This window comes from Rana temporaria, chromosome 4, assembly GCF_905171775.1.
Source record: "Rana temporaria chromosome 4, aRanTem1.1, whole genome shotgun sequence".
Classification (NCBI taxonomy): Eukaryota; Metazoa; Chordata; class Amphibia; order Anura; family Ranidae; genus Rana; species Rana temporaria.
In genome coordinates, this window is record NC_053492.1 from 458,752,440 (window position 1) to 458,776,684 (window position 24,245).

At 48.7% G+C, this 24,245-nt stretch overlaps 1 protein-coding gene across 2 annotated transcripts in view; it reads right to left on the minus strand.

The window, feature by feature from the left end:
• The window catches only part of ASB3 (ankyrin repeat and SOCS box containing 3), a 221,867-nt gene that overhangs the window by 193,945 nt on the left and 3,677 nt on the right, over window positions 1–24,245 (minus strand). For both annotated transcript variants that reach the window (XM_040351630.1, XM_040351629.1), the window contains exon 2: window positions 4,985–5,186. In XM_040351630.1, the coding sequence (XP_040207564.1) occupies window positions 4,985–5,180 (196 nt within the window). In that variant the 5' untranslated portion in view covers window positions 5,181–5,186. The remainder of the gene's footprint in view (window positions 1–4,984; window positions 5,187–24,245) is intronic.

The following is a 24,245-nucleotide window of genomic DNA, read 5'->3' on the forward strand; positions in this document are numbered from 1 at the left end:
ACTTCCCTTAGGCCCCTTTCACATTGAGGAGTTTTTCAGGCGGTACAGCGCTAAAAATAGCGCTGCAATCGCGCCTGAAAAACTCCTTCACTGCAGACTCAATGTGAAAGCCCGAGGGCTTTCACACTGAGGCGATGCGCTGGCGGGAGACAAAAAAATCTCCTGTCAGCAGCATCTTTGGAGCGGTGAGAGGAGCGGCATGTATACCGCTCCTTCCCATTGAAAACTCCTTCCCATGGGAAACCGCATACCGCCCGCAATGCGCCTCTATAGAGGCGCATTGCGGGCGGTATTAACTCTTTATCGGCCGCTAGCGGGGGTTAATACCGCACCGCTAGCGGCTGATACCCGCAGCAATTCCGGCGGTATAGCGCCGCTATTTTTAGCGGCGTTATACCGCCACCGCAGCTCCCGCCCCAGTCTGAAAGGGGCCTTAGTAATAGCACCACACACACAGTACACCAAAACACTGGCTAGGCAAACAGCAACCCTTTGATTGCCCCTGATGTTAACCCCCTCCCTGCCAGTGTCATTAGTACAGTGGCAGTGCATATTTTTTAGTACTGATCTCTGTATTAGTGTCACTGGTTCCCAAAAAGTGTCAGTTAAATCCGAGTTTGTCCACCGCAATATCGCAGTCATGGTATAAGTAGCTGATCGCCACCATTACTATATATAATATATATATATATATATATATATATATATATATATATATATATATATATATTAGGGTTGTACCGATACCAGTATCGGTACCGATACCGAGTATTTGCGGGAGTACTTGCCGCCGCCGCTTCCGCGTTAATCACCGCGCGGGGAACATTACAGTCAGCTTTCGTTTGAATAGCTGTTTTCCCCGCCGCGCATAGACACTCCCCCTTGCTCGGGATTAGACGGATCTGTCCAAACGCGAGCAAGGGGGAGTGTCTCTATACACAGCGCGGCGGGGAAAACAGCTTATTCAAACGAAAGCTGTCTGTAATGTTCCCTGTGCGGTGATTAACACGGCGGCGGCATCATTTAGGTACGGGGGACATGGCTGCAATATGTTTGGGGACATGGCTGCATATGGGGGGGGGACATGGCTGCATATGGGGGGGGGACATGGCTGCATATGGGGGGGGGGGACATGGCTGCATATGGGGGGGGGGGACATGGCTGCATTTGGGGACACATTTAAAAAAAAGTATCGGTATTCGGTATAGTTTGTAGACGCTATAACCTTTGTGAAAATACACTTACTGGGATTTATTTTTTTACCAAAAATATGTAGCAGAATACATAGTGGCCTAAATTTGGGAAGAAATTTGATTTTATACGTTTTTGTTTTATTGAGAATGTTTTATAGCAGAAAGTAAAAAATAATATTTTTTTTTTCAAAATTGTCATTCCTTTTTTGTTCATAGCGCAAAAAATAAAACCCCCAGCAGTGATGAAATATCACCGGAAGGCGGCTCTATTTGTGTGAAAAAGTACCATATTTATTGGCGTATACCGCCCACTTTTTTGCCCTTAAGATCAGGGCAAAATCGTGGGTGCGCGATATATGCCGATATGCCAGAGAAGCCGAGAGGAGTCGAGCGTGCCTGAGTGTACTGCGCTCGGTAAATGGCAGCGTTCAAAGACAGCGCGGGAAGCGGGGATCGGCTCAGAGACCAGCACGGGAAAAGCGGGGAGGACACCACGAAGGCCGCAGACGGATGCCGGACCGGGCAAGACACCAAAACTGTAAGTAATAAAAAAAAAAAAAATCACGTCCAGTTTAGGGGTGCACGCTATACGCTGGTGCGCGCAATAGGCCGATAAATACGGTATATCAAATTCTATTTGGGTACAGTGTCACACGACCGCGCAATTTGTCAGTTAATGTAACGCAGTGCCGTATGGCAAAATATGTCCTGGTCACGAATGGCGATCAATTTTACCGGAGGACAAGGTTAAATATCAAGTATCCCTATACAAGGAGATCTATGCTGACCCTTTATGTGACAATATCACCCTAATTAACTGTGCAGGTGTTACCGTATACTCTCTTTGATCTTAAAGTAGAACTATAGGCAAAACCTTTTTTTTGGGGGGGGATAAAAGTTAGGGAGGGTTATAACTAGGGTTGTACCGATACCACTTTTTTTAAGACCGAGTACAAGTACCAATACTTTTCCAAGAATTCTCCGATACCGATTACCGATACTTTTTTTAATGTCATGTGACAATGCACTGTGTCAGTAGTTATAGTGATATATTAGGGGTCTAAATAGACCCCTGACATCTCCACTTTGTGACAGAGAAAGGGACTGAGGACACAGATTCCCCAAGTCCCTTTCTCTGCAGCCTCAGCTGCAATGCAAATGAATGGACAGGAGACAGCAGCTTCCGTTTATTTATAAATGGAAGCATCATAAACACTGTTTACTCTGCTCCGTTGGGAATGGACAGAGTCACTGACTCTGTGCATTCATAAAAGAAAGGAGCCTGTAAATTAAAGGGGGACCGAAGGAGCACGGAGGAGAGGGAGGGGGACCAAAGGAGCACGGAGGAGAGGAAGGGGGACCAAAGGAGCACGGAGGAGAGGAAGGGGGACCAAAGGAGCACAGAGGAGAGGAAGGGGGACCAAAGGAGCACAGAGGAGAGGAAGGGGGACCAAAGGAGCACAGAGGAGAGGAAGGGGGACCAAAGGAGCACAGAGGAGAGGAAGGGGGACCAAAGGAGCACAGAGGAGAGGGAGGGGGACCAAAGGAGCACAGAGGAGAGGGAGGGGGACCAAAGGAGCACAGAGGAGAGGGAGGGGGACCAAAGGAGCACAGAGGAGAGGGAGGGGGACCAAAGGAGCACAGAGGAGAGGGAGGGGGACCAAAGGAGCACAGAGGAGAGGGAGGGGGACCGAAGGAGCACAGAGGAGAGGGAGGGGGACCGAAGGAGCACAGAGGAGACGGAGGGGGACCGAAGGAGCACAGAGGAGACGGAGGGGGACCGAAGGAGCACAGAGGAGACGGAGGGGGACCGAAGGAGCACAGAGGAGACGGAGGGGGACCGAAGGAGCACAGAGGAGACGGAGGGGGACCGAAGGAGCACAGAGGAGACGGAGGGGGACCGAAGGAGCACAGAGGAGACGGAGGGGGACCGAAGGAGCACAGAGGAGACGGAGGGGGACCGAAGGAGCACAGAGGAGACGGAGGGGGACCGAAGGAGCACAGAGGAGACGGAGGGGGACCGAAGGAGCACAGAGGAGACGGAGGGGGACCAAAGGAGCACAGAGGAGACGGAGGGGGACCGAAGGAGCACAGAGGAGACGGAGGGGGACCGAAGGAGCACAGAGGAGACGGAGGGGGACCGAAGGAGCACAGAGGAGACGGAGGGGGACCGAAGGAGCACAGAGGAGACGGAGGGGGACCGAAGGAGCACAGAGGAGACGGAGGGGGACCGAAGGAGCACAGAGGAGACGGAGGGGGACCGAAGGAGCACAGAGGAGACGGAGGGGGACCGAAGGAGCACAGAGGAGACGGAGGGGGACCGAAGGAGCACAGAGGAGACGGAGGGGGACCGAAGGAGCACAGAGGAGACGGAGGGGGACCGAAGGAGCACAGAGGAGACGGAGGGGGACCGAAGGAGCACAGAGGAGACGGAGGGGGACCGAAGGAGCACAGAGGAGACGGAGGGGGACCGAAGGAGCACAGAGGAGACGGAGGGGGACCGAAGGAGCACAGAGGAGACGGAGGGGGACCGAAGGAGCACAGAGGAGACGGAGGGGGACCGAAGGAGCACAGAGGAGACGGACGGGGACAGAAGGAGCACAGAGGAGACGGACGGGGACAGAAGGAGCACAGAGGAGACGGAGGGGGACAGAAGGAGCACAGAGGAGACGGACGGGGACAGAAGGAGCACAGAGGACACGGAGGGGGACCGAAGGAGCGCAGAGGACACGGAGGGGGACCGAAGGAGCGCAGAGGACACGGAGGGGGACCGAAGGAGCGCAGAGGACACGGAGGGGGACCGAAGGAGCACAAAGGACACAGAGGGGGACCGAAGGAGCACAGAGGACACGGAGGGGGACCGAAGGAGCACAGAGGACACGGAGGGGGACCGAAGGAGCACAGAGGACACGGAGGGGGACCGAAGGAGCACAGAGGACACGGAGGGGGACCGAAGGAGCACAGAGGACACGGAGGGGGACCGAAGGAGCACAGAGGACACGGAGGGGGACCGAAGGAGCACGGAGGGGGACCGAAGGAGCACGGAGGGGGACCGAAGTAGCACGGAGGAGGAGGGAGGACCGGAGGACACGGAGGGGGACTGGAGAAGCACGAAAAAAAAAAAAAAAACGAATTTGTTCATCAGTTTAGGCTGATATATATTCTACTACATATTTTTGGTACAAAAAAAAAAAAAAAAAAAAAAAAAATCGCACTAGGTATTTTTGATTGATTGGTTTGTGCAAAAGTTATTGTGTCTACAAACTATGAGATCGATTTTAGGGACTTTTATTTTTTATTGTTTTTACTACGATCTGCAATTTTTAGCGGGACTGCGACGATGGGAAGGGGTCAACACTCGGGGCTGATCAAGGTGTTAACTGTGTTCCCTGGGTGTGTTCCAACTGTAGGGGGGGTGGGCTTACTGAAACATGACAAAGATCCCTGCTCCCGATCACTGGGCAGAACGAAGAAATGCCTTGTTTACAGAGGCAGTTACCAGAGTCCGCGGGCGCACGCGCTATCCTGCTTTTACGGACTGACGTACAGGTACGTCAGTTCACACAGGAGAGCTGACTTGCCGCAGTATATCTGCGTGAGCCGGTCGGCATGTGGTAAACTAGAGCTCCGCTTTAACCAAGAAAATAAAAAAATAGAGCAACTTCCCTAATGCAGAACAGGTCCATTAAAAAGAAAATGATCCATCAAAAGAAGCACACACAGCAAACAATAAGAAAACCCTTAAAATGTACATAACAGGCCTATTAATAAGGCTTTATTATTTCCCCTACCTGCGCTAATTAGCAGCTGTAAACACTGAGCCGAGCTGGAAAAAGCCGCTTCATGGATCGGCATCCATCCTCTGTTATCAGGCACATCCACGCTGCATCCTTTTTTAATTAGGTTCCTCAAGGATTTTATATCACCTCTCCGAGCCACATGTCCGACGGAAGAACATCTATCAGTATACGCCTCGGAGAAATCCATTTCCACCTGTACACAAAGACAGAAGTTCAATAACTAAAATGCCAGAGCCGAGCGGCCAGTTAACTTTTCTTAACAATATTGTGGATGAAAGAGAACGGGAAGGGACGTGAGGGATTTAAGGGAAAAAAATAAAATAAAACACCATCAGCTTCTGCCTGCCGGATGAAAATACATAAATTATTAGTATGGCCGCCAGCAGGTAGAAAATATTCCCCTGAGACAGCCCATGATCCAGTTCATAAAGGAATCGTATACCGTGTGGCCCGGATTCAGAGAGATCTGCCTATCTCTCGGCGGGCGTAACGTATCTCAGATACGTTACGCCGCCGTAAATTAGGGCGCAAGTTCCGTATTCAGAAAGAACTTGCGCCCTAAATTACGGCGGAGTAACGTATGTGGTCCTGCGTAAGCCCGCCTAATTTAAATGTGGACGATGTGGGCGTGTTTTATTCAAATTTAGTGTGACCCCACGTTTTTGAAGTTTTTTACGAACGGCGCATGCGCCGTTCGTGAAAGAATCCCAGTGCGCATGCTCGAAATTACGCCGCAAATCGTCAATGCTTTAGACGTGAACGTAACTTACGTACAGCCCTATTCGCGAACGACTTACGCAAACAACGTAAAATTTTCAAAATTAGACGCGGGCTATATGAGACGTATCCAACATAGGATACGTCTCATATAGCAGGGGTAACTTTACGCTGGAAAAAGCCTAACGTAAACGACATAAAAAAAAAAGCGCCGGGCGGACGTACGTTTCTGAATCGGTGTATCTACCTAATTTGCATATTCCTTGCGTAACTATACGGAAGCGCCACCTAGCGGCCAGCGTAAATATGCAGCCTAACATACGACGGTGTAAGACACTTACGCCGGTCGGATCTTAGAGAAATCTATGCGTAACTGATTCTATGAATCAGTCGCATAGATACGACCACGCAACTCAGAGTTACGACGGCGTATCCGGAGATACTCCGTCGTAACTCCTTTCTAAATCCGGGCCTGTGTGTACAGTGAAACCTCGGATTGCGAGTAACGCGGTTAACGAGCGTTTCGCAATACGAGCATTATATATTTTTTTAATCCTGCCTCGGTTTGCGAGTGTTGTCTCACAAAACAAGCAGGATTAAAGCCTCTGCGGTGTGCAGTACCGCATTTGGCCAGAGGTGCGGGGGGGCGCTGGAGCCGATCGGAAATACTCAGTTCCCAAGTGTTTCCGAGCCTTTCGGCGGTTTAGGAGGGCAGCCGAAATATCTCCAAGCATTTCCGAGTCTCTACAGCACCCCCCCCCCCACCTCTGGCCACGTGCGGTATTGCATGCCATAGAATGTGGAATTCATTATTTTCGTTTCAATTGACTTCTATGGGGAAACTCGCTTTGATATGCGAGTGCTTTGGATTACAAGCATTCTCCTGGAACGGATTATGCTCATAATCCAAGGTTCCACTGTATGTATGTATGTATGTATGTATGTATATGTATATGTATATATATATATATATATATATATATATATATATATATATATATATATATATAGCCCTCAAAATTTACACTCGCCACTCGCATTTTGCGAGTAAATTTTGAGGGCTGGCAAGTGTCTGGCTGGCTGCTTGGGAGCAGGGAAGGGTAAGCGAGGAGAGGAGCCGCCGCCGCGGCGGCGTTCAAACCGCCGGGAACATTACAGCTTTCAATTCAATAGCTGTGTGTTCCCTGCAGTGCGCGTCTTTTACAGCCCCTCCCCTCCGGAAAACTGATAGGCAGATCACCCATCCCAGGATTGGATGGGTGATCTGTCTATCAAAGTTTCCCGGACAAGAGGGGAGGGGCTGTATAAGACGCGCGCTGCGGGGAACACACAGCTATTGAATTGAAAGCTGTAATGTTCCAACGCGGCAGCGGCTCCTCCTCTCCTACCGAGCACAGGTAGGATGGGGGGGGGGGGAGAGAACTCTGGCTGCAATGTGTGTGAGGGTGAGGGGGAGAGAACTCTGGCTGCAATGTGGGTGAGGGGGGGGGGGGGGAACTCTGGCTGCAATGTGGGTGAGGGGGGGGGGGAACTCTGGCTGCAATGTGGGTGAGGGGGGGGACTCTGGCTGCAATGTGGGTGAGGGGGGGGGAACTCTGGCTGCAATGTGGGTGAGGGGGGGGGAACTCTGGCTGCAATGTGGGTGAGGGGGGGGGAACTCTGGCTGCAATGTGGGTGAGGGGGGGGGGGGAACTCTGGCTGCAATGTGGGTGAGGGGGGGGGGGAACTCTGGCTGCAATGTGGGTGAGGGGGGGGGGAACTCTGGCTGCAATGTGGGTGAGGGGGGGGGAACTCTGGCTGCAATGTGGGTGAGGGGGGGGGGGAACTCTGGCTGCAATGTGGGCAATCGATAAACGCTTATTGCGATTTTTTTACCAAAAATAGGTAGAATACGTATCGGCCTAAACTGAGGAAAAAAAAAAATGTATATATGTTTTTGGGGGATATTTATTATAGCAAAAAGTAAAAAATATTGAATTTTTTTCAAAATTGTCGCTCTATTTTTGTTTATAGCGCAAAAAATAAAAACCGCAGAGGTGATCAAATACCACCAAAAGAAAGCTCTATTTGTGGGGAAAAAAGGACGCCAATTTTGTTTGGGAGCCACGTCGCACGACCGCGCAATTGTCTGTTAAAGCGACGCAGTGCCGAATCGCAAAACCTGGCCTGGGCATTTAGCTGCCTAAAGGTCCGGGGCTTAAGTGGTTAATTCTACATAAAACATTAAAGTGTCATTTCATGAGATTTATGAGGGCGTGTCTAGGGGCGGGATTAGGGGCGGGACATGGTAGGGGTTGGGCGGGGCAACTGGTGGCGAGTATGTACGGACGTACGTTTCTGAATCGGTGTATCTACCTAATTTGCATATTCCTTGCGTAACTATACGGAAGCGCCACCTAGCGGCCAGCGTAAATATGCAGCCTAACATACGACGGTGTAAGACACTTACGCCGGTCGGATCTTAGAGAAATCTATGCGTAACTGATTCTATGAATCAGTCGCATAGATACGACCACGCAACTCAGAGTTACGACGGCGTATCCGGAGATACTCCGTCGTAACTCCTTTCTAAATCCGGGCCTGTGTGTACAGTGAAACCTCGGATTGCGAGTAACGCGGTTAACGAGCGTTTCGCAATACGAGCATTATATATTTTTTTAATCCTGCCTCGGTTTGCGAGTGTTGTCTCACAAAACAAGCAGGATTAAAGCCTCTGCGGTGTGCAGTACCGCATTTGGCCAGAGGTGCGGGGGGGCGCTGGAGCCGATCGGAAATACTCAGTTCCCAAGTGTTTCCGAGCCTTTCGGCGGTTTAGGAGGGCAGCCGAAATATCTCCAAGCATTTCCGAGTCTCTACAGCACCCCCCCCCCACCTCTGGCCACGTGCGGTATTGCATGCCATAGAATGTGGAATTCATTATTTTCGTTTCAATTGACTTCTATGGGGAAACTCGCTTTGATATGCGAGTGCTTTGGATTACAAGCATTCTCCTGGAACGGATTATGCTCATAATCCAAGGTTCCACTGTATGTATGTATGTATGTATGTATGTATATGTATATGTATATGTATATATATATATATATATATATATATATATATATATATATATATATATATATATATATATATAGCCCTCAAAATTTACACTCGCCACTCGCATTTTGCGAGTAAATTTTGAGGGCTGGCAAGTGTCTGGCTGGCTGCTTGGGAGCAGGGAAGGGTAAGCGAGGAGAGGAGCCGCCGCCGCGGCGGCGTTCAAACCGCCGGGAACATTACAGCTTTCAATTCAATAGCTGTGTGTTCCCCGCAGTGCGCGTCTTTTACAGCCCCTCCCCTCCGGGAAACTGATAGGCAGATCACCCATCCCAGGATTGGATGGGTGATCTGTCTATCAAAGTTTCCCGGACAAGAGGGGAGGGGCTGTATAAGACGCGCGCTGCGGGGAACACACAGCTATTGAATTGAAAGCTGTAATGTTCCAACGCGGCAGCGGCTCCTCCTCTCCTACCGAGCACAGGTAGGATGGGGGGGGGGGGAGAGAACTCTGGCTGCAATGTGTGTGAGGGTGAGGGGGAGAGAACTCTGGCTGCAATGTGGGTGAGGGGGGGGGGGGGAACTCTGGCTGCAATGTGGGTGAGGGGGGGGGGGAACTCTGGCTGCAATGTGGGTGAGGGGGGGGACTCTGGCTGCAATGTGGGTGAGGGGGGGGGAACTCTGGCTGCAATGTGGGTGAGGGGGGGGGAACTCTGGCTGCAATGTGGGTGAGGGGGGGGGGGGAACTCTGGCTGCAATGTGGGTGAGGGGGGGGGGAACTCTGGCTGCAATGTGGGTGAGGGGGGGGGGAACTCTGGCTGCAATGTGGGTGAGGGGGGGGGAACTCTGGCTGCAATGTGGGTGAGGGGGGGGGGGCACTCTGGCTGCAATGTGGGCAATCGATAAACGCTTATTGCGATTTTTTTTACCAAAAATAGGTAGAATACGTATCGGCCTAAACTGAGGAAAAAAAAAAATGTATATATGTTTTTGGGGGATATTTATTATAGCAAAAAGTAAAAAATATTGAATTTTTTTCAAAATTGTCGCTCTATTTTTGTTTATAGCGCAAAAAATAAAAACCGCAGAGGTGATCAAATACCACCAAAAGAAAGCTCTATTTGTGGGGAAAAAAGGACGCCAATTTTGTTTGGGAGCCACGTCGCACGACCGCGCAATTGTCTGTTAAAGCGACGCAGTGCCGAATCGCAAAACCTGGCCTGGGCATTTAGCTGCCTAAAGGTCCGGGGCTTAAGTGGTTAATTCTACATAAAACATTAAAGTGTCATTTCATGAGATTTATGAGGGCGTGTCTAGGGGCGGGATTAGGGGCGGGACATGGTAGGGGTTGGGCGGGGCAACTGGTGGCGAGTATGCCTTGAGGCCTGGCTAGTAGCTCAGGACTTGAAATTTTGAGCCCTGTATATATATATGCACACACACAGTATTACCAAAAGTATTAAGACACCGGCCTTTACATGCACATAAACTTTAATGACATTCCAGTCTTAGTCCGTAGGGTTCAATATTGAGTTGGCCCACCCTTTACAGCTATAACAGCTTCACCTCTTCTGGGAAGGCTGTCCACAAGGTTTAGGAGTGTGTCTATGGGAATGTTTGACCATTCTTCCAGAAGTGCATTTGTGAGGTCAGGCACTGATGTTGGCGAGAAGGCCTGGCTCACAGTCTATACTATAATTCACCCCAAAGGTGTTCTATCGGGTTGCGGTCAGGACATTGTGCAGGCCAGTCAAGTTCCTCCACCCCAAACTCGCTCATCCATGTCTTTATTGACCTTGCTTTCTGCACTGGTCCAAAAAATTTGGTGGTGAGGGGATTATGGTGTGGGGTTGTTTTTCAGAGCTTGGGATTGGCCCCTTAGTTCCAGTGAAGAGAACTCTTAATGCCGCGTACACACGATCATTTTTCAGCATGAAACAAAACGTTGTTTTTCAGCATGTCTAAAAAAACGACGTTTTTTTTCCAACTTCATCATTAAAACAACGTTGCCCACACACCATCGTTTAAAAAAAATGCTCTAGCAAAGCGCGGTGATGTACAACACGTACGACGGCACTATAAAGGGGAAGTTCCATTCGCCTTGGGGCTGCTTTAGCTGATTCCGTGTTAGTAAAAGACGATTTGCGCTTTTTTATCTGTTACAGCGTGATGAATGTGCTTACTCCATTATGAACGGTAGTTTTACCAGAACGAGCGCTCCCGTCTCATAACTTGCTTCTGAGCATGCGCAGGTTTTTTTTGTCGTTTTAGCCCACACACGATCATTTTTTACAACCCGGAAAACGACATTGTTTAAAACAACGTTAAAAAATGCAGCATGTTCGAATTTTTTTTTTGGTCGTTTTTCAGAACCTGAAAAATTATGTGTAGCCCACACACGATCATTTTAAATGACGTTTTTGAAAAACAACGTTTTTGAAAAACAACGTTTTTTTCATGCTGAAAAATTATCGTGTGTACGCGGCATTAAGCCTCGCACACACGATCAGTTTTCCCGAGTGGAAAACTGTAAGAAAAGCTTTTGGCCGGTAATCCCGGCCGTGTGTGTATGCTCCTGCCCAAAAACCACCGGACAAAAAAAAAAAAACATTTCTCCTTTTCCACCGGGAAATCCGGCAGACTTTTGCCCGGCGGTTTTTGGCAGTTTTCCTATAGAAAAAACTGCGATGGAGCATACACACGGCCAAAGCTCCATCGCAGTTTTCCTGTCGGGAACACCAGCCGTGTGTAGGGGAAAGACCGACCGAGCAGGTTCCCGGCTTTCCCCTCAGGATTTCCGACGGGAACTTTTCTCGTCCGAAATCCCGTACGTGTGTATGAGGCATACGCCTAGGTTCACATGTATCCAAATTTTCAAACCCAACAGAACGAATCGGAAATAAATAATTAAAACAAAATAACGAATTAGAAAAATTTGAAAATGCATTGGAAAGTGGATATGAATGTGAAAATGTTTTAATCGAAAATGAAATTCGAATGAAAAAAAAAATTTTTAATCGAAAATTTATTTGGATTTGAAAATGTATTGAAATTTGAACATGAATTCGAAATGGAAACATTAGAGAGGCACAGAAATTTTGGGGGACGAAACATATCGGTCAAAAATGTTATCAGCATTTTTGCCGATATGAGAAAAAGGTGCCGATAATGGTACCGAAAACATACGCAATTTTGCTGCAATTTTACTGTGCTTATGGTGCGTTTTTCATAGGTCATGTGACTCAAAAAACACCTCAAAAACATAACAAGGGTGCGTTATTGATGCGTTCTTGCTGAGTTTTCAATGCATTTTAACGGTGAGGTGCGTTTTTAGTGCTGACCAGAAATGCAGCAAGCACAATTTTTAACACCACAACGGAAGTGCAAAGGACCAGTGTGAAGACATACATATAGCTGGATTCTAGTAGATGCGCGCATTTTTACGGCGGCGAAGCGTATCGTATTTTAGCTACGCCGCCGTAAGTCAGAGAGGCAAGTACTGTATTCACAAAGCTTTTACCTCCTAAGTTACGGCGGCGTAGCGTAAATGGGGCCGGCGTAAGCGCGCCTAATTCAAATGAGGATGAGGGGGCATGTTTTATGTAAATGATTTGTGACCCCACGTGATTGACGTTTTTTACGAACGGCGCATGCGCCGTCCGTGTACATATCCCAGTGTGCATTGCTTCAAAGTACGCTGCAAGGACATATTGGTTTAGACGTAAACGTAAATTACGTCCAGCCCCATTCATGGACGACTTACGCAAACGACGTTAAATTTTCAAATTTAGACGCGGGAACGACGGCCATACTTAACATTGGCTAGGCCAGCTATTTGTTCGACTAACTTTACGGCGGAAAAAGCCATACGTAAACTACGTAAAAAAAATGTGCCGGGCGCACGTACGTTTCTAAATCGGCGTATCTAGTCATTTGCATATTCTATGCCAAACTCAACGGAAGTGCCACCTAGCGGCCAGCGGAAATATTGCACCCTAATATACGACGGCGTAGGAGACATACGACGCTCGTATCTTAGCCTAATTTAAGCGTATCTGGTTTCCAGAATACGCTTACATTTAGGACGGCGTACATTCAGAGTTACATCGGCGTATCTACTGATACGCCGGCGTAAAGCTACCTGAATCTAGCTAAAAGAATTTAAAGGGATGCATTTTTCTTGAACTTTTCTTGCGCTAAAGATGCCAATAATGGCCGACAAATTCTAATTCATGATATTATTTAAAAGTCTATATATAAAAAAAAAATCTATCTATCTATCTATCTATCTATCTATCTATCTATCTATCTTTTGGGTTTTTTCGGCCAAGTGCATCCTACATTTTCGGTACCAAAATTTCCATTCGGTGCATCTTTAGGAAACATATTGCAATAAACACAATAAGGTATAAAAGTGAAATAAAATAATAAGAATAGAAAAAAGTGTAATAGATTCAAATAGAAAAAATTGAATACAACTGTCTTCGAAAATTTTAATCGATTTGAAAAATAACAAAATATATTAACTGAATCTAAATATACAAATTACGAAAATCGAATCATTCTAACCGAACGAATATGACTAAACCAAATTATTTACTTAAAGTGGAGTTCCACCCAAAAATGTAACTTCAGCTTTTTGGAATGCTTTCAGGGGGAGGGGGGAGCAGATACCTGTTTAGTAGAGGTATTTGCTCCCATTTCCAGGCATAGATAGCCGCATTATCTGGGGGAATCTACGCCACTTCCCGTCCTGCTGTCTTCTGGGAGTCACACAGGTCCCAGAAGACAGCAGGGACCACTGTGGTGTGCAGTACCGCATTTGGCCAGAGGTGCGGGGGCGCTGGGGAAGTTCGTAATTACTCGGAAATACTCTGTTCCCGTGTGTTTCCAAGCCTTTCCAGGGGTTTCCGAGGGCAGCCAAACCATCTCCCAGTATTTCCGGGTCTCTACAGCGCCCCCCACCTCTGGCCACATGCGGTATTGCATGCCATAGAAGTCAATGTGGAACTAAATATTTGGAACTAATTATTTTCATTTCCATTGACTTCTATGGGGAAACTCGCTTTGATATGCGAGTGCTTTGGATTACAAGCATTCTCTTGGAAGGGATTATGCTCGTAGTCCAAGGTTCCGCTGTACTTACCTATTCTGAAGTCACTCCGGTCCGGTCACATGATCAGCCGCCAACAGTGGCTTCAGCATAGAGGAGGTGACAATGGATGCCCCATAGTAAGCCTATGGGTGATGTCATCTCCCTGGCATTCGTAGCCGATGTTGACGATCTCTCCCCTACACAGAAGCTGTTGCTGGAGAGGGCATGTGACCGGAGCTGAGTGACTTCAGAATAGGTAACCATAGGCATCTTTATTTTTGCAGGGGATTAGAATAAGCTTAGAATGGGGGTGGGAGTAGACTAAGGCCGGGTTCACACTAGCTGCAGCCGCGACTCACAGCAAGTGGTCTGTTGTGTCCCTGTACACCAATTCTGGTGTGAATCTTTGGCTTTATGTCCGAATTTTTGGCTTCATTCACACCTGAAACTGAGCCAAAGACGCACAGGTCCCTTTTCCAGTGCAGACCGCGGCCGCCCCGGAGATGTGTGAACTGGCTTCATTAAGAGACGGGCACAGTCTCCTGTTAGGGTTGTCCCGATACCACTTTTTTAGGACCGAGTACAAGTACTGATACTTTTTTTCATGTACTCGCCGATACTTTTTTTTTAAATGTGTCCCCAAATGCAGCCGTGTCCCCTCACATACAGTGAGGAAAATAAGTATTTGAACACCCTGCTATTTAGCAAGTTCTCCCACTTGGAAATAATGGAGGGGTCTGAAATTGTTATCGTAGGTGCATGTCCACTGTGAGAGACATAATCAAAAAAAAAATCCAGAAATCACAATGTATGATTTTTTTAACTATTTATTTGTATGATACAGCTGCAAATAAGTATTTGAACACCTGAGAAAATCAATGTTATTATTTGGTACAGTAGCCTTTGTTTGCAATTACAGAGGTCAAACGTTTCTTGTAGTTTTTCACCAGGTTTGCACACACTGGAGGAGGGATTTTGGCCCACTCCTCCACACAGATCTTCTCTAGATCAGTCAGGTTTCTGGGCTGTCGCTGAGAAACACGGAGTTTGAGCTCCCTCCAAAGATTCTCTATTGGGTTTAGGTCTGGAGACTGGCTAGGCCACGCCAGAACCTTGATATGCTTCTTACAGAGCCACTCCTTGGTTATCCTGGCTGTGTGCTTCGGGTCATTGTCATGTTGGAAGACCCAGCCTCGACCCATCTTCAAAGCTCTAACTGAGGGAAGGAGGTTGTTGCCCAAAATCTCGCAATACATGGCCCCGGTCATCCTCTCCTTAATACAGTGCAGTCGCCCTGTCCCATGTGCAGAAAAACACCCCAAAGCATGATGCTACCACCCCCATGCTTCACAGTTGGGATGGTGTTCTTGGGATGGTACTCATCATTCTTCTTCCTCCAAACACGGTTAGTGGAATTATGACCAAAAAGTTCTATTTTGGTCTCATCTGACCACATGACTTTCTCCCATGACTCCTCTGGATCATCCAAATGGTCATTGGCAAACTTAAGGCGGGCCTTGACATGTGCTGGTTTAAGCAGGGGAACCTTCCGTGCCATGCATGATTTCAAACCATGACGTCTTAGTGTATTACCAACAGTAACCTTGGAAACGGTGGTCCCAGCTCTTTTCAGGTCATTGACCAGCTCCTCCCGTGTAGTCCTGGGCTGATTTCTCACCTTTCTTAGGATCATTGAGACCCCACGAGGTGAGATTTTGCATGGAGCCCCAGTCCGAGGGAGATTGACAGTCATGTTTAGCTTCTTCCATTTTCTAATGATTGCTCCAACAGTGGACCTTTTTTCACCAAGCTGCTTGGCAATTTCCCCGTAGCCCTTTCCAGCCTTGTGGAGGTGTACAATTTTGTCTCTAGTGTCTTTGGACAGCTCTTTGGTCTTGGCCATGTTAGTAGTTGGATTCTTACTGATTGTATGGGGTGGACAGGTGTCTTTATGCAGCTAATGACCTCAAACAGGTGCATCTAATTTAGGATAATAAATGGAGTGGAGGTGGACATTTTAAAGGCAGACCAACAGGTCTTTGAGGGTCAGAATTCTAGCTGATAGACAGGTGTTCAAATACTTATTTGCAGCTGTATCATACAAATAAATAGTTAAAAAATCATAAATTGTGATTTCTGGATTTTTTTTTTTGATTATGTCTCTCACAGTGGACATGCACCTACGATGACAATTTCAGACCCCTCCATGATTTCCAAGTGGGAGAACTTGCAAAATAGCAGGGTGTTCAAATACTTATTTTCCTCACTGTATATCCAGCCATATCCCCCCACATATATCCAGCCATGTCCCCCCATATATTGCAGCCATGTCCCCCCACTTATATCCAGCCATGTCCCCCCACATATATCCAGCCATGTCCCCCCACATATATCCAGCCATGTCCCCCCACATATATCCAGCCATGTCCCCCCACATATATCCAGCCATGTCCCCCCACATATATGCAGCCATGTCCCCCCACATATATGCAGCCATGTCCCCCCACATATATGCAGCCATGTCCCCCCACATATATGCAGCCATGGCCCCCCACATATATGCAGCCATGGCCCCCCACATATATGCAGCCATGGCCCCCCACATATATGCAGCCATGGCCCCCCACATATATCCAGCCATGGCCCCCCCACATATATCCAGCCATGTCCCCCCACATATATGCAGCCATGGCCCCCCACATATATGCAGCCATGGCCCCCCACATATATCCAGCCATGTCCCCCCACATATATCCAGCCATGTCCCCCCACATATATGCAGCCATGTCCCCCCACATATATGCAGCCATGGCCCCCCACATATATGCAGCCATGGCCCCCCACATATTGCAGCCATGTCCCCCCACATATTGCAGCCATGTCCCCCCACATATATCCAGCCATGTCCCCCCATATATTGCAGCCATGTCCCCCCATATATTGCAGCCATGTCCCCCATACCTAGTAGATGATGCCGCCGCTGCCGCATTAATCAGCGTGCGGGGAACATTACAGGCAACTTTCGTTTGAATAGCTGTCCATTCCTTGCCGCGCCGTGTATAGACACTCCCCCTTGCTTCGGGATTGGACGGATCTGTCCAATCCCGAGCAAGGGGGAGTGTCTATACACCGTGCAGCGGGGAATACAGCTATTCAAACGAAAGCTGCCTGTAATGTTGCCCGCACGCTGATTAACGCGGCGGCGGCGGCAAGTATTCTATTCAGGCATCGGGGGCATTTGCGGGAGTACAAGTACTCCCGCAAATACTCGGTATCGGTCCCGATACCGATACTGGTATCGGTATCGGGACAACCCTATCTCCTGTCATGCAAATTGGATGCGGTAAATCTGCATCCAATTTGCATCAGTGTGAGCCCAGCCTTAAATTTAGTTAGGACTTCCACTTTATCCCGAGACAGTACCATAGATTATGGAAAGACACACACCTGTCTATAGAAGGTCCCACAGTTAACAGTGCATGTCAGAGCACAAACCAAGCCATGTGTCATGATCAGGTGTCGGGCTTGAAGGCCAGTAGCAATAGCAGTTGCAGAGCAGGTATCAGGCAATAGAGTAGTCCAGGAACAGGCCGAGGGTCAATCACACGTGGTAGCAAATACAGATGGCAGCTGGGCAGACAAATAGCAAGGCACTGGTTGGGAAGGCACAATAACCTGGCAAAGAGGAAGTGCTGAGACAAGGCTTATATAGGAAGTTCATGGGAGGAGCAAGGGGTTCAAGGTTCAAGGCAATCAAGACACAAGGCAGGGATGTCCAACGGATCAGGTTTGTCAAGCCTAGGTCCTGACACCATGAAGTCCAAGGGATTGTCTGTAGACCTCCGAGACAGGATTGTATGGAGGCACAGATCTGGGGAAGGGTACAGAATAATTTCTGCAGCGTTGACAGTCCCAATGAGCACAGTGACCTCCATCACTTATAAATGGAAGAATTTTGGAACCACCACGACTCTTCCTAGAGCGGGCCACCCCGCCAAACTGAGCGGCTTTTTTTTCCCCCCAAAAAATTGCATTTTACTGAGGCGAAGGTTCATCTTCCAACAGGACAACGACCCTAAGCACACAGCCAAGATAATAAGGCCCCTTTCACATTGAGGAGTTTTTCATGCGGTACAGCGCTAAAAATAGCGCTGCTATACCGCATGAAAAAAACCTGCCCTGTAGTGTTTAATGTGGAAGCCCGAAGGCTTTCACACTGAAGCGGTGCGCTAACAGGAGCGCTCCAAAAGTCCTGCTAGCCGCATCTTTACTGCGGTATAGGAGCGGTGTGTTCACCGCTCCTATACCGCGCCTTCTCATTGAAATTAATGGGAAACCGCGGTATTAACTCTTTTTCGGCCGCTAGTGGGGATCAAAACCTCACCGCTAGCGCCCGAATATCGCGGTAAATAAGACGGTATAGCGGCGCTACAAATATCGCGGCTATACCGTCACTGCGGCTCCACCGCCCAATGTGAAAGCAGCCTAAGCATGGCTACGGGACAACTCTGAACAGTGGCGGCTGGTGCTCAAAATTTGCAATTTTTAAATTGCAGCCTCACTGTGCCCATCAAACGTCGCCACTGTGCCATGCCATCAATTGTCGCCACTAGGGCCAAAACAACTAATCGAATAATCAACAACTAATCGATTACAATTTTCATAATCGATTAATCGGACAGTAACATAATGGGGTTAAAAAAAAACTAATATTGGCCCTTTATAGTACAAAAAAGCAAATCACTTTACTTTCACTGTCCCACAGTAAAAAAATGAACCCCTTATGCCCTGTACACACGATCGGTTCGTCTGATGAAAACGAACGTGTGTGGGCCCCATCGGTGAAAAAACTTAGAACCTGTTTTAAAATGATCTGATGGTTAAAAACCCGATAGAAAAAAACGATGTTCTGTGGGCAAGTCCATCGGTTAAAAATCCACGCATGCTCAGAATCAAGTCGACGCATGCTCGGAAGCATTGAACTTCATTTTTCTTAGCACGTCGTTGTGTTTTACGTCACTGCGTTCTGACACAAACAGATTTTTAACCGATGGTGTGTAGGCAAGACTGATGAAAGTCAGCTTCATCGGATATCTGATGAAAAAATCCATCAGCCCATTTTCATCGGATGAACCGATCGTGTGTACGTGGCATTACAGTAGCGATTATTTGCTCTTTTTGTACTTATTTTGTTTTTTTTAACCCCATTATGTTACTAAACATCTCAGGCCGGGGGTCACACCTCTGTGTTTTGGTGCTTTTTGCAGAAACACACTACAGTTCAGTTACATGTTTTCCTATAGGACACGTTCACATCCATGATTGTTTTTCAGCTGCTGCGTATTTGGAAAGGGCAAGGACTTGTTAACGCAAAACGGTGCTATTTTGTTTTTTTTGGTTCAATATACTTCAACGGAGAAGCTGCAGAAAAGCATGTAATGTGTTTTTGCGGCAATTTGTGTTTTGTAATCTGCCCAACAACAAATTGGGCCAAAAAAAAATGCTATTTTTTTTTTTAAGGCTATTATCCGATTAATCGAAGCAATAATCGACCAACTAATCAATTATGAAAATAATCGTTGGTTGCAGCCCTAGTCGTCACTGTGCCATCAATGGTCGCCACTGTGCCATGCCATCAAATGCAGCCACTGTGCCATGCCATCAAACGCAGACACTGTGCCATCATTTATCGCCACTGTGCCCATTAAAAAAAGCAGCCACTGTGCAATCAATTGTCGCCACTGTGCCCATTAATTGTCACCACTATGCCATGCCATCAAACGCAGCCACTGTGCCATCAATTGTCGCCACTGTGCCCATTAATTGTCACCACTGTGCCATGCCATCAAACGCAGCCACTGTGCCATCAATTGTCACCACTGTGCCCATCAATTGTCACCACTGTGCCCATCAATTGTCACCACTGTGCCCATCAATTGTCACCACTGTGCCCATCAATTGTCACCACTGTGCCCTGTAAAATGCTGCCAGATTGCACCCCCCGCCCGGTACTTACCTTTCTGGGGTCAGCCATCCTCCTTCCATCGTCCCTCAATGTCTTCTCCTGCCCTCAATGACGCTTCAGCCAATCAGGTTACCGGTAACCAGAACCGGTGAACCTTATTGGCTAAGACGCCTGTCAGTGTTAACCAGGGAAAGCACACCCTGTGCGTCCCCTGGTTAACTATTTGGAAGCCGATTGCAGCCCTCAGGCCGCTGGCTCTGATAGACACTTCCAAAGCCAATCAGCTGCCGTTATTCAGATGACCGGCGCTCACCAGGGGGCCGGCCATCTAAATAGTGGGCGGCAGTGACAATACATAGATGCATGCAATGCATCAATCTGTGTATTGTATTCAGTGGCGGTGGAGGAGCGAGAGGGGGCGGCGCTCCGGCGCCCTCTATGGACGCACCGCCACTGTCTGAATGCCCTTGAGTTGCCCAGACTTGAACCTGATTGAATATCTCTGGAGAGATCTGAAAATGGCTGTGCACCGACGCTCCCAATCCAACCTGATGGAGTCTGAGAGGTCCTGCATAATAATGGGAGAAACTGCCCAAAAATAGGTGTGTCAAGCTTTTAGCATCATACTCCGATAAGACTTGAGACTGTAATTGGTGCCAAAGGGGCTTCACCAAAGTGTTGAGCAAAGGCTGTGATACTTATGTACATGGGATATTTTTTTAATACATTTTCAAATATTCCAAACTTCTTTTACGTTGTCATTATGGGGTATCGTTTGTAGAATTTTGAGGAAAATAATTACTTTAATCCATTTTGCAATAAGGCTGCATTCACACTACAGTGTTTTGAATCTGCCCGCGATTTGACAGCGCCGAAGTGTGAATGACAAAACGCCGGACTCACTCTTTGAATGCTATTCCTTTGAATGACACCTCAAATCGCGGTTGCGGGTCTGCCGTGATTGTCGCATGATAAAACGTCCTGCAATCGCGGGAACGCATGTGCCCCCCCCCCCCCCCCCCCAAACTAGCTACTGATCTATTTTTGGGTTGCAGCATGTTTTATTGCGCGATAATCTCTGCTGACCCGCACTGCGATTTGAGGCGACATTCAAATGCATGGCATTTAAAATGCGAGTCCCATGTTTTGTCGTTAGAGCCTGGCTGCATTCAGGTGCGTTCATATGGGCGGGCCCTTTCAGGTCCGCCTGCCAGTTTTTTAGGCGGACCTGAATGGGCGCTCCGTGCTCCTCTATGGAGCCGCGGATGTCAGCGGTGACATGCCCGCTGACATCCGACCCGCCAAAGTGTGATGGAGGAAAAACCTACTTTTCCATCCGTCTGGCGGATCCGATCGGGTGAACACGGACAGACGGTCCGTGTTCATCCGATCCCCCCATAGGGGAGAGCAGAGAAAAGACAGGGCGATCCCTGCACAGTGTGCGGGGACCGCCCTGTCATCCGCCGGCTCAGCGGGGATCAACGGAGCGATCCCCGCTGAGCAAGCGGAGGTTCACGGGGCGGATCATCACTGATACGCCCCGTGTGAAAGGGGCCTTAGGCTGTAACATAACAAAATGTGGAGAAAGTGAAGCGTTGTGAATACTTTGCGGACGCACTGTACTCCTGAGCCCTGCACTCATTGGTCAGTACAGTCACATGGTTTCGCCGACCAATTAGAATTGTTCTTTCCTCTGGAGTATTGTCTGTGATACTTTGTTTATGTGCACTGATTGGCGTTTCCTGTGGGAAGCCTCACAGGCACTTCTCATTGGTCAGCACGGTGTGTCACCTTGCCCTTGAAGTGATTGGACAGGGAATAGGGACACCATAGCTCCCAACTGTCCCTCATTTTGGTCTGATCTACATAATTGTATATAAAATGCACTTTTTATCTATCAACAAGTGTTTCCTAGAGCTAAACCTTTCATCTGATTTCTAAATTGCTTTATTTGCAAATTCCAAAACCTGATATAAAGGAATAGTAGTGGTAAAAAAAAAAGCACTTGTGGGTTTAACCACTTCCCTACCGGCTACCGATATGACAGTCATATGACAGTGATGGCAAACCTTGGCACCCCAGATGTTTTGGAACTACATTTCCCATGATGCTCACCTACACTGCAGAGTGCATGAGCATCATGGGAAATGGAGTTCCAAAACATCTGGGGTGCCAAGGTTTGCCATCACTGTCATATGACGTCCTGGACTTTCGGGGGGGATATCTGACTGATGGGTGCAGCTACTGGCATCATTCAGATATCATTTTCGCAGCCGCTGATTCTGTGCACCATAAGAAGGATCATAGCGGCAGTTCCGCCACTTGATCGTTCTTAAAGGCGACGGGAGGGGACATACCCCCTCCATCCCGGGCTCTCCTGTGCCATCGGGGGCCCGGAGAACGAATTACCGTATTTATCGGCGTATACCGCGCACTTTTTTCTAGGGTTGTCCCGATACCACTTTTTTAGGACTGAGTACAAGTACCGATACTTTTTTTTATGTACTCGCCGATACCGAATACCGATACTTTTTTTTTAAATGTGTCCCCAAATGCAGCCATGTCCCCAAACATATCCAGCCATGTCCCCAAACATATCCAGCCATGTCCCCAAACATATCCAGCCATGTCCCCAAACATATCCAGCCATGTCCCCAAACATATGCAGCCATGTCCCCAAACATATGCAGCCATGTCCCCAAACATATGCAGCCATGTCCCCAAACATATGCAGCCATGTCCCAAACATATCCAGCCATGTCCCCAAACATATGCAGCCATGTCCCCAAACATATGCAGCCATGTCCCCAAACATATGCAGCCATGTCCCCCCACATATGCAGCCATGTCCCCCCACATATGCAGCCATGTCCCCAAACATATGCAGCCATGTCCCCAAACATATGCAGCCATGTCCCCAAACATATGCAGCCATGTCCCCAAACATATGCAGCCATGTCCCCAAACATATGCAGCCATGTCCCCAAACATATGCAGCCATGTCCCCAAACATATGCAGCCATGTCCCCAAACATATGCAGCCATGTCCCCAACATATGCAGCCATGTCCCCAACATATGCAGCCATGTCCCCAACATATGCAGCCATGTCCCCAAACATATCCAGCCATGTCCCCCACATATCCAGCCATGTCCCCCACATTTGCAGCCATGTCCCCAAACATATCCAGCCATGTCCCCAAACATATCCAGCCATGTCCCCAAACATATCCAGCCATGTCCCCAAACATATCCAGCCATGTCCCCAAACATATCCAGCCATGTCCCCAAACATATCCAGCCATGTCCCCCATATACGCAGCCATGTCCCCAAACATATCCAGCCATGTCCCCCCACATGCAGCCATGTCCCCCACATATGCAGCCATGTCCCCCCACATATGCAGCCATGTCCCCCCACATATCCAGCCATGTCCCCATATACGCAGCCATGTCCCCAAACATATTGCAGCCATGTCCCCAAACATATCCAGCCATGTCCCCAAACATATCCAGCCATGTCCCCAAACATATCCAGCCATGTCCCCCCCATATCCAGCCATGTCCCCCCACATGCAGCCTTGTCCCCCCCATATCCAGCCATGTCCCCCCACATATCCAGCCATGTCCCCCCACATGCAGCCATGTCCCCCGTATATCCAGCCATGTCCCCCGTATATCCAGCCATGTCCCCCATATATCCAGCCATGTCCCCCATATATTCAGCCATGTCCCCCGTATATCCAGCCATGTCCCCCGTACCTACTGTAAATGATGCCGCCGCTGCCGCGTTAATCACCGCGGCGCGGGAACATTTCAGTCTGCGTTCGTTTGAATAGCTGTTTTCCCCGCCGCGCTGTGTATAGAGACACTCCCCCTTGCTCGCGATTTGACAGATCCGTCCAAGGGGGAGTGTCTATGCGCGGCGGGGGAAAAAAGCTATTCAAACGAAAGCTGACTGAAATGTTCCCCGCGCCGCGTGATTAACGCGGCAGCGGCGGCGGCTTTGCGACACGCGGCGGGGTGGGGTCAAGTATTCTATTTTAGCTTCGGCAGTATTAGAGGGAGTACGAGTACTCCCGCTAATACTCGGTATCGGTCCCGATACCGATACTGGTATCGGTATCGGGACAACCCTACTTTTTTCTCTTGAAAATAGGGGGAAAATCACGGGTGCGCACTATACGCCGATAGCATACCTCGGAGGGGAAGGAGGGGGACGAGCGCCCGCCGGAAATCACCGAGCCATCATCTCCTCTCGGCTCTCACTCGGCTGTCACACACGCACAGTCCCGCCTCCGCCACCAGCATTGGACCAGTGTTCTGTCTGTCACAGGAGATGGTCCAATGCCGATGGCGGAGGCGGGACTGTGCGTGTGTGACGTGACAGCCGAGTGAGAGCCGAGTGGAGATGACGGCTCGGTGATTTCCGGCGGTGAT